This window comes from Schistosoma haematobium, chromosome 2 (assembly GCF_000699445.3).
Source record: "Schistosoma haematobium chromosome 2, whole genome shotgun sequence".
Lineage (NCBI taxonomy): Eukaryota > Metazoa > Platyhelminthes > Trematoda > Strigeidida > Schistosomatidae > Schistosoma > Schistosoma haematobium.
This window is the reverse complement of record NC_067197.1, coordinates 28,384,306-28,401,635: the sequence shown is the minus strand read 5'-3', so window position 1 is coordinate 28,401,635 and position 17,330 is coordinate 28,384,306. Positions and strand designations below refer to the sequence as shown.

The following is a 17,330-nucleotide window of genomic DNA, read 5'->3' as shown; positions in this document are numbered from 1 at the left end:
ATTCAATTTTTTTCTAAGAAAAAATCTCTACTCAAGACTGTGATTGAGTATGTAGTAGCAGTAGTAGTAGTAGTGGTAGTAGTAGTAGTAGTAATAGTAGTAGTAGTAATAGTAGTAGTAGTAGTAATAGTAGTAGTAGTAGTGGTAGTAATAGTAGTAGTATTAGTAGTGATAGTAGGAAGAGGAAATTTGTTCAGAAATGACGTTTTTTATCGTCAAATAGAATTTTATTTAATATAAATTGACATATATTTTAAAATGATAAAAAGATTAAACAAACAAATCATGATATTTATTTAATGGAAACAATGTTAACTAGAAAATTAATGTTACAATCACTTGACTGAAAATTTACTTACACTTCAATGACATTAGTGTAGTTTTAGTTGATAATCAGGTTAAACTAATTTTTTAAAATAGTTATCAGTATAGGATTGTGAAGATTGTTGTCATGAATGGATCAATGTTAGACCACCATTGAAAAAGGCTGGAAACACTGGATAGCCAATTCGTACTAGTATGGGACTGCAAATCAGTGTACGTTTACGAACCCCCCACGCGGGACTCGAACCTAAGACCTTCGTTATCGTGCACAAGCGCTTGACCTCTAGACCACTGGGCTGGTATCCAGCGGATGTTAATGTTTGACTTCCAGAAATCTACGATATTGTGAGACCTTCCACCATTATCTTCAGTGAGTAACTACCTCACAACAGACACGGCTGAACTCCATTGATTATGTCTTCTCATTAGAACTCTAGGAAATCCGTTTTGAGGCTAATCAATGTTTCTAACATGGATCCACTCATTATATCAATCTAAACTCAACAATCTCCACGACCTTATACTGATAATTATCATATACTTACTAGTGATTAGCTTCTAGATGGATTTCCTGGAGTTCTAGTGAGAAGCAATGACTAGTGGAGTTCAACCGTGTTTTGTTGGTATCAATTTTACTTTAATATTTAAAATATATCTCGTCTCATTCTATAGAATGTTATGAATAATGTTAAATGTGTGTTTATGAGAAAAAAGGAAATATTTTTCATAAAATCGAGCAAAAAATTGGAAAGTAAATTAACATTTAAACACTAGTTATTTAAAATGAAGTTATATTTGATAATTTTTTAAATATTAAATCAAGTAAATTCACTGAAACTTATTCCATATGGAATTACACCATTTTAAAGTTTTATAAATAACTTTTTATTTGTGAAATTAACTTTGATTGATGTTAAGTTACGACTAGGCGGTAGATAATAAATAATTATTATTATTGTAGGAGTTTGTGGAGATTGAGTCTTCATAAATTACATAAAACATTGATTCTAATTGAATGATCAGTGGAAACCAGAAACTAATGGATATTTCATTCATCCTAATGTGTGACTTCTTAGCAGTGTGCATCCACTGAAGATTAGGCAATAGACTTTTAGTGTCACTACGAGCTTCTAATCTTTGGTTCAATAAGCCGGAATTCAATGGTGAATGTGTCTAATTCCAAATAATCTGCGATATTATACAACCATTTGCTATTACATATGGTAGATTAGAATGTCACGCACGACGAGGTTAAACCGCACTAGTCACGGTTTTTCACTGGAACTCCTGGATTTACGTCTCGCAGTCACGCACTGCTGAAGAGTTCCATGATAGGACGAGACATATATTTAGAGGTCTTAAATGCATTAACAAATGTAAATTAGTATCACTGGTCAGTAAATTTGTTGGTTGATTCTAAGTGCAGAGTACTCAACTCAGTATATTGTAGCTATTAAAATGAGAAATATCAAACAGAGCAGCAGTATGCTTATTAGGACTAACCCATACTTTAAAAACTGTATAACTCTAATCCATTTGACGAATTTACCAACATTCTTTAATTAGTGGACGATTAACACAAAAAAAAACAAAAAAAAGTTACGTACTTGATTACAATAAATTGGTTCACTCAGTTGTAATGCCCCCTCATCTACTTCTTCTGTCCAGCCCTTAGGTGGAAAGTAACGATACCATTTAAATGTTCTATCAGGTAAAGCCGGATTCGCATCAGCTTTACAATCTAAAACAGCATAGTCTTTAGTCGTTTGTGTTATGTTCTCTTCAAGTTTACCAACAATACTTGCTGGATCTAGTTTTAATTATTTTAAGAGAAAAGAATATGAAGAGAAAATAGAAAATTTGTGTCTAAAACAAGTTATAACTGTAATGATGTCAAAAATATAAACTCTATTAATTGGGAATAATATTCTCAGAGTTATAAGAGATTTTAATAGATTGAAACTTAAAAATTGGTTAGATGTCATTTCAAACACCTACATGATTCATTCTACGTGATAGTGCAAACGACTCAGATATAAAGACTGTTGATGTGAAGATATATACAGGACATTTTGTTTTTGTTATTAGTGATGTTGATTTGTCCGAGATAAATGCGTTAATTGTGGAGCTTTCATTGTCATTATTGACATGTTTATGTGGAAGTACATGATATGTGAATGATACGTTTAAAATGTCTGATTAAGATATGAGAACTCTTCAGGCAACAACGTTATACAACACAGTTTGAATTTAGATATAGTTTGCTACAATCAATAAAATATATGGAGATTTCCATTATTTAGATATAGTCGTTTAAACGTTCCTCGCAGCCATAAAAACTGTGAAACATTTTGCTGAAACTCAGGTAAATTCCTTACCATGCTCTTTCTATTATAACGGATTTCGGAACTCATTGTACAGAATAATATTAAAAGCTTTTATTCAAAGACTGGACTCTATGTATTCATGTGATTTTTCCAATCACAGCCGTTTATTCACTAGTGGTAATACTCCACAGTAGTAATAGACAAATGTATCCAATCTTTAACTTTAGTTAAAAAATAAAATGACATTCTATGCGTATGGTCGTTTATAGCAATAAGAAGAATCTTCTATTTTTAATGAAACTAACAACTCACATGTAACATTAAGAAAAAATGTATTTCGTGATTCATGTTGTGAATTAGAAACTACCACTGTATAATTGCCCATATTTTCTCGATTGATTTTATGTAATGAAAGTAGTTCTCCAACAGAACCAGCTGCAAAAACACCTTGCCATGTATCAGTTTCTTTAGGTTCAAATGGAAGTAATTGATCATTACGAAACCATGAAACAGATGTAACTGGAGGATTTGCATATAATCCAAAGTCTAGATGAGTCGTTTCACCTGAAAAAGAAAACACAATTTTCAAATAATTTATCAACAATAACTGATTACTTATATTGTGAGATTTAGATCATTATTATAACCCAAACATGTAATTTATCAATATCTTAATGTTGCCAGTTATACTGTGATATAAAGCAATCGTTACGATTGTCAATTATAATTCACTTTGTAAACAATTTTGCTGTTTCAATTTGTATGATATAAAAATTAAACTATTATTATTAATTTCAATGGTTGAGGTCATGATTCAATTGAAGCTAGACCACCATGGAAAACCTGGAGGCACTGGACGGCCGTTTCATCTCATTATAGAACTCCTATCTTCTCTTTATTGTTTAATTTTTCATGAATTGTTAATTGTGATCTTTGACATTTTATAAGATCCAATAAATTTTGTGATAAGTAATTGAGCATTGAGTTATTTCACTATGATAAAAGTAACTAGATTATGTAACTTGAAGTTATCTTGACTATTATCAGTTATCTATATATTTTTAATCTAGGAAATTAACTATGTAAGTTATAGAATTCTACTGGAGATCTGGGAAATGTATTGCTCAGTAAGTTCATTGCTACACAAACAGGTGGTTTAGATAAATTAAGTTGTTTGACAAACATTCTGTTTAGATGTTGCATTAAGCATGAATCATTGGTGAATCTTTGGTAATATTAAACGTTTTTTTATTCATATTGGCAGCTGACAAGGGAAAATTGAGATCAGTTATTTACATTACCTTCTACAATACAATTATTATACTCGTTTCTACAATTTCGAAAGTGTGTTAAACACTAAAACAATAAATTAAAGAACATCAGAATTATGTTTCATGATAAAACTGAAAACTATAGTCTCTAAATGTTATTTAATCAAATGAAGTGAATAAACTAAATGACAGAAAGAAAATAGTTTGTTAAAAATAGATAAACTCGAAGTGATATTTCAATTTTCATAGTAGTGAAAAGTCTTTAACTTGTCTAAGACAATCGTATATTCCACTGGTTGAAATCATGAGTCAATTGAAGCTAGACCAGACTTTCCATGGTGGTCTAGCTTCAATTGACTCATGATTTCAACCAGTGAAATTTCTAAAAAAATCTCCACAAAACCCATTCTGATAATCGTATATTCATTGAGATTTGTCTGTTGTTTTTACCCAGTAATCCTCTTTCCTAATCGAAATTCTATATTTCTATTCTTATAATACTTCAGTTTCGAGCTGGACCTATTTTAACACATTCTGTGTTATATCTTATGTTAACTTAAAACCATAATCTTATCTATGTCATTTTAATCCAATTGCATATGAAGTAAATTGAAGCAAGTCAAAACTTGTCACGTCAATCTAACTGTTAAGAGCATTCAATAGTAGCTGTATTACTGATAAATAAGAGTTTGTTTACCTGTCATTTTCATTGTTTTGCGAAGTAGACTACAGGAAGTCCACTTCCGTCTATATGCTGAGATTTTAGACAGTATTGTAATATTATTCATAATACTAAAACAAGGTTTGTTATGCAAGTATTACGTCTAGGTGAAATGTTATTTTCGGAAAAAAAGCTAAATGTTATATTATTCTAACCATTCTATCCAAATTTCTTTACTACAAGTCATTAATACTAGATGCTTTTCAGCTTTATTTAATTATTTTCTTATTGTAATTTAACTTCACTATCTGGAATTTAATCCTCTGGATGAAATATAGTCTTCGGATATTTTGTACCATGTTTTGACTTTTCAATTTAATTAGAATGACTTCAGTATGATACTAGATTTCTGTGTCAGATAACTGCTAGTCACCTATATCTTAGACCACATCAAAAGTTTTACTATTCTGTCTAGATAGTCTCTTGAATGGTGACTAAAAAAACATATTGTAATCATTGTTTGTTTCATACTTATGAAAAATCACAAAACTCGAGTTAATATCTTGTTTATACCAGGTTTCTGCTATTTGAATGTATTATTGGTTGACTGTTTTTATAATCAATTGATATATCAAGTAAATATTGTAGAATATATTCTTATGCTTGTTTTTTCCCAGAGAATCAAGTGCTGTATCATCTTATTAATGAATGTCTTCCAAAAAGAATAAGAATAGTGAACGAATCCTCAATTCACTTCATACAATGGATGGAATTCAAAAACGTATATGGTCTAGCTAAACATAAAACGAACGATATGTAGATTTGTAGAGAATGTTTTATTTTTACAATTGAATTGATGAGTCGATTTAAGCTAGACCACAATTGAAAACGTGGAAGCACTGGATGGTCGTTTCATCTTAGTATAGATACTTGGTTTTCAATGGTGGTTTAGCTTAAGTTGACTAGTGAATTCAATTGTGAAAATAAAACAATCAAACAGAAAGTTCGCCATCGTAATAAGTGTTTGTTATATAAAGCAACATAAAATGTTTATGAAGTTTGAGATCAGTGGATTTTTATTCACACCTATGAAATGTTAAAAACTGTAAACAATTAGTGAAGTCGATAAAATGTGTTACATCGTTGAATGTAAATATACTGAAAATTTATGGTTACAAAGTTCACATTTTCCATTGGATCATATAGTTTAGGTTAAATAACGTGAAATATTAGTTACAATATGCTGTATTAGAGCTTTATTGACGTCCAGATGTCAATTCCGTATATTAAGGATAGTTTACTCCAATAGAGACCTGAAGATACAAAACTTATTTCAGTGAAGCATAATCATTGGATAAACATTGGTGTGGAGTCATAAACAGGAATCAAAGGACTATCTAGAATAATTTACATTTTAATGATTCTCTGATTTTAATCTCTAGTAAAAATCACATTCAAATCAACCAGTTTACCACAAACCACTTAAATATCTAACTCTATAGATTAGTATTAAGGAAAACAACGCTGATAAAAGTGTTCAAAATCAAACCAATGATAGTTCGCACGCTTCGCTAAGTTTATACTCAGTAGCATATGGTACTTTTCAAATGCTACATTTGAAGACGACTAGATTTATCATTCGATAAACTATTACCATATATGAAAGAGTTAATAATGTTTCGGCTATGTGACTAATAATTCATCCATTCTCTGTGTAGCATGATATAAGTTTCAAATTCTGAAAAAAAAACATTCTTTTCCTTATGAATCTAAACAACAGTTACAGATGAAAGAAGGCAATTACAAATTCAAGGCATCACGTATCTTTCAACTATTCAACATTAAAATCTCTTTCATCAATATTCATTTATACTAATACCTAATCTAAAAGTGAACAAATATATATAATAAGTTGGAATGACTCATCTAATATCCAATATGGTAAGCAAATAATCATTTATTTTTCTAGAAAGAAATATTATTTTATTAATTTTAATTCTTAACTCCGCCTGGAGTCCCTCTGTGGGCTACTGCCGGTCCCAGGCCCGGATAAAGGAGGAGGGTTGGACATGAGGTTAGCAACCCCATCCCGTAGAAAACTAACTCGATAAAAAAACGCTAACCAAAAATTATTTAAACCTAAGTAAACTTAATTTTTATCTAAGTGAATTTATTGTTCATGTATTTAAAAAACCATCTTCTTATTTACATGTAACATTAAGAAACACTAAATACAATCCTCAAGAAGGCAATTTACATGATTATTACTACTATTATTACTATTATTATTATTATTAATGTAAAGGCCAATGAGTTGCAAGCAAAAAATAAAAAAAGGACAGAAAATCGACTTGTAGTTATAGTTACATAAATAATTTTGTTACCCCATTTAAACTGTGAAAAGTATTTGTTTACTTTTATTTTAGAAAAAAAAAAACAACAAACAACTAATACAATGGCGAAGGAAATTTCATTGTCTAATTGATTAAGTTAGATTTTATAAAATGCAGAAAAGAATCATTCATGTTTATGTTCTATTTATTTTTTTTTAAGGAAAACTTCAGTTGAAATAAGCCAAAATCAATAAATCAGGACTTAGTAGATTAACATATATATTCTACATTGTGTCATAATGATTGATTATTTATCTAAGAGAACATATGAATTATTCGTAATACTAGTATTGACTATTAAATAAATTTAATAGTTAAGATCATGAGTCAATTAAAGCTAGACCGTCGTGTAAAATCTGGAAGCACTGGACGACTGTTTCGTCCTATTGTAGGACTCCTCAGCTGTGCGCATCCACAATTTCAACCCAGAACCTATCAGTCTAGAAATCAACCGTTCTTGAGTGAGGTTTTTCAAGTGATCTAGCTTCGAGGGATTCATAAATTCGACTAACAAAATTAAAAATAATTAAGTAAATACTTGAGGATTTTGTAAATAAACAAATGTTTAATGCGTTAGTTATAAAATGATTGATTTTTCTCTTACAATCAATTGTACAAGTTTCAGAGGAATTTTAAAACCTAAATTGTTTTTATTTTCTCAAGAAAATATGTTTCCAACTAAGTTTTTCATAGGGTCTTTTTTTGTTGTTGGTGGAATTACTTCATTTGTTCATTGATGATGATATACATGCACATAATCTATAGTATGTTTAATGTTTTATGTAAATTTTAAACTAACATGGAGATAATTTTACAAATTAAGGAAGTTCTAAATAAAATGTAGCAAAGAAATCAAATTGAATTCATTAACTATAGGTTAGAAACAGGAAATCATAAACTAGAAGTGCATATTTTAAATAAGATGAGTAAAATTTCACTTAATAGGTGATGGGGGTGACTTAAGAAAACATTTTTATTAAAGCCTAGAAACTATTGATCAATATGTTGTGAATGGTTTGAAATGACTGGAAATGTATATGACCAGAGAAAAAAATGTTAATGGAAGTTTTATAGAAACTTACATTCTTTATAAGTGTTATATAATTTTCAAACTATTTTCAGAGATGCTTTTATGAATGTTACAATGAACATCAAGAAAGGATGCAACAATCATTTGTTGTTATTTAATTTTATATGATTTTTGGATTCATGTAAGATTATCATGGGAATTACCACCGTAGTGATCACGATAATATGACAGAGTGAACAGAGAAAACATCAACTCTGAGATGAAAGTACATCTAGTTGATGACGCAAAAAGTGTGTTCTGAATTCCATTGATAATCACTATCTGTCTTTGCTTATAATGACCCAAATAAGGTTTAGATTACTAATGTTCGAATGGTTCAAGCTACAGTAACTGCATGTCTACGAAAAGTATCTCTCCTATTTTACTACTTTATCATTATCTTGAGATCCCCTCCAATTTAATCAGAAGTTCATGCTATATTCTTAATTTTTATCATTCAATCGATCAAATCAACAATTACCCTCTATATTTATTTTATAAATTACTCATTACTATTACTTCTAAAACTATTAAGCAACTTATTATTCAATACTGGGAAATGTTTAATAGTTTCTAATAGTTTCTTCATTTTATTTAGGAATACCATCATTATTAATCATTGTTATTATTATTTATGATACATTAAATGAATTACATCATTGAAGTAAATCTTAAGTAAATTAATTTTCTTCAATATGTCAGTGTTAAAATTGACTTTAGCAACAAACTATTTTAAAGGATAAGAAGAACGTGAATGATCAATTCAAGTCACTTTCACTATTCAATCGGATTACTTTCTAGAAAAATAAAACAATGTCAATGTAAATGATTTTTCTTAGAGATAGATTTATTTTACTTGTAAAGCTTGATTAGAATACTATTTCTATGTTACATAGAGTGTTACATAATTTTAAAGGAATATTTATGTAATACAGTTGTACATGAATTTGCATTTATCGTTATCAGTAATCACTAGTATTAGTTATCTTATATTAGCTCATTTTAGAAGTTTATACAATAAAAAAAGGTCTAAAATGGATTTTTCTTCCTAATAATGTTCAGTGTGACAACAAAAACATATGTCAGAAACAAGTTTTTGAATTCATCTCCATGACAACCAAGTAGAGTTAGAGACATAATTTGTCGGTATATTACGAATTGATTAAAGATTTCCATGTAAACCATTGGATGACGGTTCAGAGATCTCTAGATTAAGCTCTAACAGGAAGACCTGAAAGTTCAAGAATCGAACTTGTATAGAGTAGTGGTTGTGCACTGATGAGTTTTATACTAAAACGAAACAACGGTCCAAAGATTCTTGGATTTGCCTGGTTGTTTGAGTAGGCTTATTTCATGATGTAAACCAAAAATTTTGAAAATCTTCACATACCCTCCCCATTAAGATATGATATTTCGATGTTCGTTTATTAGAAATTGTAGAGTGATATTGTTTTAGTTTGTCTAATTAATCACAATATTATTTAATGAATGATCCAAAACTGTGCAGTTTGGAAATGTTTTACCAGTTCAGTTGAATCATCACTAAAATACACACATCCATTTACGGATCATTGTATGGAAATCAGCTGAAGTCATAGCTTCGTTCAGTTATTTTAAATGATGCAACAAAATAATACAAGTTCCTTTGTCACGAAGCTATTTATGATAAGGACTGTAATTAAACAGTCACTAATTAGTACACTAGGATTGAATAAAAAATGTTATTTATTCATTTATATAAAATATTTAGTGTAATGGTTCCTTGGCCTAGCCTTAACCATAATAAATTCTTAATTGTATACTGAATGGTATGATATTAATATCACTAGTAATAATCACGACAAACGGAATGTCATGTTTCATATTTCGTTAACATTATTTAACTCTATTTGTAGTAGCACACCACTATATAGTGAATCTTCCTCAACCTTTTCTTACAGAAAACTCAAACTGATAACTCAAATTGTAATTATTTATGAAGTAATCGCAGTGAGATTCATTATTCCTAATCTTCAGTACTAATCAGTTTCATATTTATATTCTAATGTACTGGCTTTAGTAATGGAATATTTAGATAGTTCTGATCACTTCAGCAAGACAACTATTAAAAATTAGGAAACTGAGCAGATGCTTGATCTTAGCATGATACTGTAAGCAGTACAAATCCTCTAACTTCTAGTAACTGAACTCGGAAGGTTCAGATCTCATGTTCAACACTTACGATTCAGACTACTGAGTCAAAATACGGTCGTCAACCTTTTTTGATATTAGTTGTTCTCCAATGGTGAGAGACCATAGTCCATTGTCATTTGTGATATTTCTTTCACTGGCAACAAGGTTTAACATTTTAAGTCATTAGGAATTCATTAATTGTGTTTGAAAGTTAGTGAGAAGTAAACCTATAATCATTGTTATTAGGGAATATAGTGGTTGTTTTGGCAAAAATAATATTCACAAATAATAGAGTTTGATGACAGATTTATTGAAAACAACTATCAACTTAAATGTTCTTTATTTTTGAAATACAATAATTATGTTGAGTCATAAAAATGAAATGGACGAACCAATCAGATATAAGATAATACGTCTCGGATTTTGGCACGACATTCACTCATCCATTTGGCTAGATAGAGTTTTGGCATCATAGCTGATGTCAGTTCATGATGAAAACCCTGGATCTAATTCTTAACCTTAACCATCAACTGTAAATCATAATTGTAATTCCTTACACTGGTTTATAGTCCTCATTTGGTCCTGGTTATTAAATGGACAGCTTCAAGGTGATTCTAACGCCCCTCAAAGGTCGTCCATAAATTATAGTCTCACCAAATAATATATTTAAAAGGAAGTTATATGTGAAGCTATATGTTCCATAATCAAAACAAGTGGATAAAATAAGTTTTGTCAACTCAATGATATATGATTGAATCAATTTAGAATAAGACATTGGAGTCCGTTACATATAACTTTTTCTTATAAAATTATCACTTACCTTCTCGTATTACTCGGTGATCACCTACTTGCAGCCCATAGAATTGTGGTGCAAATGTGATATTTAATTGAAGTCTATCATGCCAAATAGGTGGACCATAAACTGGATTCTCCGCTTGGCATTCAATAAAGTCCATATGATATCTCCAAGTTGGACGTAGCCATAAATGACTTCTGGCTAATAAACCACCGGATGCTCCAGGAATAGGTGTTTCGTCAGAACCTAGTTCGAAATATAATCATTGGATTTCTATTATATAAATCATAAATCAAACTTTATTTTTAGTTCGGTTGATATTATTTACAACACAGAATATCCAAATTGTCTACAAACAATCACAAGAATATGTAAATTGTACTAGATATAACATCTTTAAAATCATATCATATTAATAAACGGTGGACTACACAACAAAAGCCGTCAGACAATGTCTATAAACACAATGGTCCAGTATGTATAAATCATGTTTACTGATGAGATATTTTTTATTTTCAGATGACGTTTTCAGAACGTCAACGGATTTAACCAAGTAATGAGGTTGTAGTAACTAGAAATTCATTAAAAAATACGAGTTCCAATTAAAAAAGAATAAAAATGTAATTTCCAAAATTGTATTTTATGACTTAGACAGCTGTATGTATTTTCGGTTAATTATACTTGCGTAACCAAGAGGATAATTCTAAATTCTGATCACTAGTAAAGGCCTATTTTTTGAATTGTTTTCTTATTATCTGATTTATTAACTTTTCTGCGCCAAACATATACAAGAAGCGGAAATAGCAAATTAATGGATATGACCATTATAGTCTCTTCGTTGTTATTAAGTTTTCCAAAATCATCTTCAAACTGTGTTCACAGGATATAATTTAAGACCACATAGTGTATTTAGGAACAAACAATGTGGAAATGAATAATTGTCTTCGATGACTTCTTTATCAGACTCTGTAGTTATAAGTCCATAATTATTATATTACAATGGGTAGAATAAGTCATGTAAACGAATTAGACACTATTATCTGGGTGTTAAAATAGAGCACCCTGGCTTCCGTTAAATCTTCATCAAGTCGAAACTGTCTTATTTGTTATTGAAACACATTTTCTTTTCTTTAGAAAGTTGTGATATAATCTTGTAGATGACGTATCTACTCTTTTTGTTCACTTGTATGAAATAAAGCAAATACGGTTGAAGCGTTATTGTCTTGTAACGCATAATTAGTAAAGTGGAATCTATGTTTCCATACATTAAAGATGAATGCGAAATCCTTTAGAAATATAGCAAGTTTCATAATAAAGAGAAAATGACCAGTAATAACGTCTAGAATAATTTAGAATTTTTATGCCTGATGTCATTAAAATCCTTTCACTAACATATATTTACCAATAGCATAAGTCATAACAAGTTTCAATGAATATTGAACAGTGCTATATCGTTGTACTGTTTAATGCCTTCAGTAATGCTCAACAATAATCCTTTATGAAGAACTACATTCATTCTTAAGGATTATCAACTCAAAAACACCATTCCCAAATACTGAATCATTTGTTTTAGTCAAATTACGTTAACTGCAATTGAATGTATTTTGTAAAATTAATGGCAACATCACAACCATCTTTATTCGAGTTGTTTGATTAAGTATCTGTAATGATGGAATTAAAAAATTCTTCACAAAATATACCATTCAAAATTTAGCAATTATGTTGATTTATTTAACCAACAGTGAATTTATCTGCTTTCAATAAGCATTTTATGTGATTCCATTAAAACCTTTTAAAAAAAACTGCTTGAAGAGATAGAAATGATCATACAGTCATTGACAGTAATTAATGTTACCTTTTAGTTCTAATAATTTACACTTTTCCCCTTCATTTGTACTACTACTAGATTTTGGTAATTTTTGTTGTTGTTGTTGTTGTAATAAATGACGTCGATAAAACGCATGAGCTGGTCCACATTGATAATGACGCCATGTGATAACAGCAACTGGATTTGAACTATCTGCTTGACAGTTGATTTCAAGTTGTTCACCACTTTGAACTACCGATTTACCGCCAAAATTTAAACTTACTCGTTGTGGTGGAAATAAAACATTTAAAATTATAGCTTCACTATCTATCCATTCATTGTTTGTTGCAGTGTTACGAGCTGAACAACTGTGAATAAGTATATAAAAATAAATGGATAACAATTAGTATGATATGTGTTTCATGTTTGTGTGTATTGGTATACAGTAGGCAAATAAAATACAGTGTTACATCAAATATATATTTCCCATACTTGTATTCCCTGAAATTTATTTATACTTTATACCGATATAAGTACCATTTATAAGTTCATAACCAAACTGAATGACTCATTTTTTTCTGTTTGTTAGTCCTTATGAATAATCCTATTGTTTTACGATCATCATTTTATTCAACAGATATAATTTACTGCATATTCAGTAAGATGGAATTTCATTAAAAGTGCCCAATTTTGAAGAGAAGTATCATGAAAGAATTTAGTATCAAATTTAAACTCTATAAAAGATCATTTCGAATAATATGCAATAGAATGAAAATTGAATATTAAGTATTATTTTACTAGAAATGTTCTTTTATTTGGTTTCAAGGGATATGCGAAATGAGAATTATTCAATTCAAGGTTCTGTACTTTGTAATATGTTGAATGAATTTCGTACTTCTGTTCGAAACAAACCTATCCCTAATATATATATATATATATATATATATATATATATATATCAAGAGACTCTGGTTCAGGGTGACTAGTTAAAGGTTACGGTAGTTTTCATAAATTTTATTGTTGTATTATTGTCAGAGATGATCGATTTTATTCATTTAGTTTTGTTGTTGTGCGGCAATTAATTACACCATGAAATACAATGTCAATGTTATGTAATTCTACATTCATCTTTATTGTCTTAACATTAGAGAAAGTTTAATCAATAAGTAAGTTAAAGTATGATATTTTTCACCACTAGATAAGTAGTCACTAAGGAATTTAAATGTCTTATGAGCTTCTTAGTGACATGTTTTACAAAAAAGAATCATTATATACCAGCTTTTTATTCCCCATTCAATGAAATAAGAATAATTTATCAAGAATATACCAATGTCAAATAGTGTTCAGTAATAAACTTGGCGGAATGTTTTTGTTTTTAATCCGAAGCTAACATCATTTCAATGATAGAATCAACTGTTTTATATAAATATTCATTTAGCCATAAAAGTTGTTGAAATATATTTAATGATTATAAACTGTAATTAGTTTACTGGTGTCAATTTACATTGATTCAGATTATATCTAATAACCATAAAGAACGGAAATATATATTACTGATATTGTGTGTATTATTAACTAATTATACCATAATAATGTCTAAAGTTGTTATAAACACTTCTATATAAAAGATCTACTTGGTCAACTATATAATTTATTCATCAATCTAAGTATAGATAGTAAAGTTCTTTGAGTTGGTACATTTCAGACATTTAGGTATGTAGGTATATTTAAAGAAAATAAGTAAAACTTTATGTATTTATTAAGAGTTTTATTCAATTCTCAATCTTATTTACCATAGAGACTTTAATGATAATAATACTGTTTGTTACTAATCATATCAAAATCTATTTTTCTTAATAAACAAAAAATGAGTTATTTTAACATATTACAACAGTATAAGAAAACATACTTCACTTAATTATGACTAGAATACAGAAGTACTTGTAAGTAGTAGCGTTAACCAATTGAAAACAATAATAATAAAATTAGATTGAACAGGATTGGCATTTTAGCTTTTTTTTAAACTAGAACTTTCAATGTAATTCTTACTCTAATTGTAAATGAGCTTTCTTTCGTTACAAGAAAAAAATTTGGTCTTATTGTTCAATACAATCAAAAGTTCTAGACAAACCGATAGATAAATAAATAAATAAATAAACGTAATAAATAAAACAAACTTAACAGAATCATGTACCGGCTTTAGTTACTATGTGTTTTATGATAAAAGCGTAACATAACTAAAATTAACTGAAAGAAAACGGAAATCATAAAGCAAAACAACAATAGCGTACAATCATAATCATAATAATTAATAAAAAAAATAACTAGTATAGAACTAGTATTAAACATGAGAAAAAATCAGCTTTAATTCTTTATTTTTGTTTTGTTTTTTTCCTCATAGACATTTGCGACGAAGAAACAAGAGAAAATAAGAGACCAACAATTATATTAAGGCTTTATAAGATTAATAATGGATAGGTTTAGGCAATAAAGATTGATTTTGAATAAAATTAGTTAAAAAAATGAGATAATAAATAAAGTATGTAGTCGGAATGTCTAAATAGAGAAATACAATAGTGGTGGAGAAGATTTGTAGCTCAGGTGGTTGATTTTGATGGAATTATGAATGTGTATGTTGTTATCTTTATTTTCTTTTGATGCAATAAACAATTCATTATATTATCAGAATGGGTTTTGTGGAGATTTTTAGAAATTTCACTAGTTGAAATCATGAGTCAATTGAAACTAGACCGTCACGAAAAACCTGGATGCACTGGATGACCGTTTCGTCCTAGTATGGGACTCCTCGTCAGTGTGTATCCACGAACCCGCCCCCATGAGATTAGAACCTAGGACCTATCAGTGTCGCGCCAGGCGCTTAACCAACCAGACCAGTGAGCCGGGAATCCAAGGATACTAATGTCTAACTTCAACCAATCCACGAGGTTGCTCCACCGTACACCATTGTCTTCAGTGAGTTCCTATCTCACAACAGACCTGGTTGAACTCCACTGGTAATGACTTTTCACTAGAACTACAGGATTATCTCCTGAAGTCAATCACTAGTGAGCAGGTGATTATTATTATCAGAATGGGTTTTGTGGAGAACGAAACGGCCGTTCAGTGCTTCCAGGTTTCCCATGGTGATCTAGCTTCATCATTTCAACCAATGAAAATTCATCATATATTGGAATTCTGGGATTTAGTATACAGTATATGTTCTTTGTAAATGTATGGTTAATTTGTCGTTGTTAACACCTATTGTATGTATATTACCTATAATATTATAGTGAAATGGTTATTTGTAAATTAAGTGATAACCCCAGATATAAGTACATTTTCTAAAAAGAAAAACTAAATATTTTAGAAAGCTTCGGCTCAAATCTATAAAATAATCATGTTTTTTCAGTTGTTAATGTCTAGAAGTTGAATAAGAATAGTGAACTATTGTATGCATAATGTATATATATATATATATATATATATATATATATATATATGATGGTATATGTTATCTATAATTATGGGAGTAATAATAATCCGGCTATAAAATTCTGATATTCATTAAAATAGTTTCCATGTAATAGTAACACTAGTAGTTATAAGATGTTTTCCAACTAATAATGAAGTTAACTTATCATATAAAGTAATTATGAATTTCAAATGAAAAAAAAAGATTTGTGAAAAATTATATTGATTATTTAGGATTCGAATGATAAAAGTAAGTATAAACTTAATGTAATAAAACTTACTGATATTCAGCACCGTTATCCTCTTTTTGTGGTACAAGCTTTAGTTTAATAGTAGTTTGTTTTCCTATAACAATTGGTTCACCATTGTTTGTAATCGGTTTTTTATCTATGCAATGTAAATATGTAATGTAGAAAGATGTATCCATTATCACAACGATATACATATATCGATAGATTAAAAAGGGTTATCAACTTGATCTTAGCTTTCTTAGATTTTCTTCTAATTGATTTAACACCATTGACTTATCATTATTTTCTAATAATCGATTTATGTCTCATTCAATAAAATTTCACTGAAAGGGATTTGATTTATAAAGTATATTTGTACAGTTTAGTAAAAAGAAGCATAAAGTAGAATCATGCTTCAAGTTTTAATCTGAAATGCACGTCCTGAGTTGAAACGTACTCAGATCAGCAGAAAGCCAAATTTTTTTAAATCGTTGATAAAAGCTATAAGAAAGTCAGTTAACTAATTTGAGTTAAAGCATTGAATGAAGCAATTTGTTTTAGTATAGATAGAAATCTACTCGATAATACGGATTATTCATCGGTAAGTCGTTTACATATTCTAGATATTATAATGTAGTTGTTGAACGTGTCAAAATATTATTACAGCAGTTGGCCACTTCTATGGCTAAATCAAAGTATTATCGAAAACGCCTGATAAACATAACAAGTTTAAGCCGAAAATTAGAATTTATTTAATTGTATTTAATTTTAGTAACATACTAAACAATATCAGAATACAGATAGAGAAA

At 29.2% G+C, this 17,330-nt stretch overlaps 1 protein-coding gene across 3 annotated transcripts in view; it reads right to left on the bottom strand.

Annotated features, from left to right (window-relative positions):
* The window catches only part of NPHS1_1 (nephrosis 1, congenital, Finnish type (nephrin)), a 171,635-nt gene that overhangs the window by 21,597 nt on the left and 132,708 nt on the right, over positions 1-17,330 (bottom strand). For all 3 annotated transcript variants that reach the window (XM_051214808.1, XM_051214807.1, XM_051214809.1), the window contains 5 exons: positions 16,573-16,678; positions 12,869-13,188; positions 11,038-11,259; positions 2,964-3,215; positions 1,932-2,134 (listed from right to left, as the gene is read on the bottom strand). In XM_051214808.1, the coding sequence (XP_051068000.1) occupies positions 1,932-2,134; positions 2,964-3,215; positions 11,038-11,259; positions 12,869-13,188; positions 16,573-16,678 (1,103 nt within the window). The remainder of the gene's footprint in view (positions 1-1,931; positions 2,135-2,963; positions 3,216-11,037; positions 11,260-12,868; positions 13,189-16,572; positions 16,679-17,330) is intronic.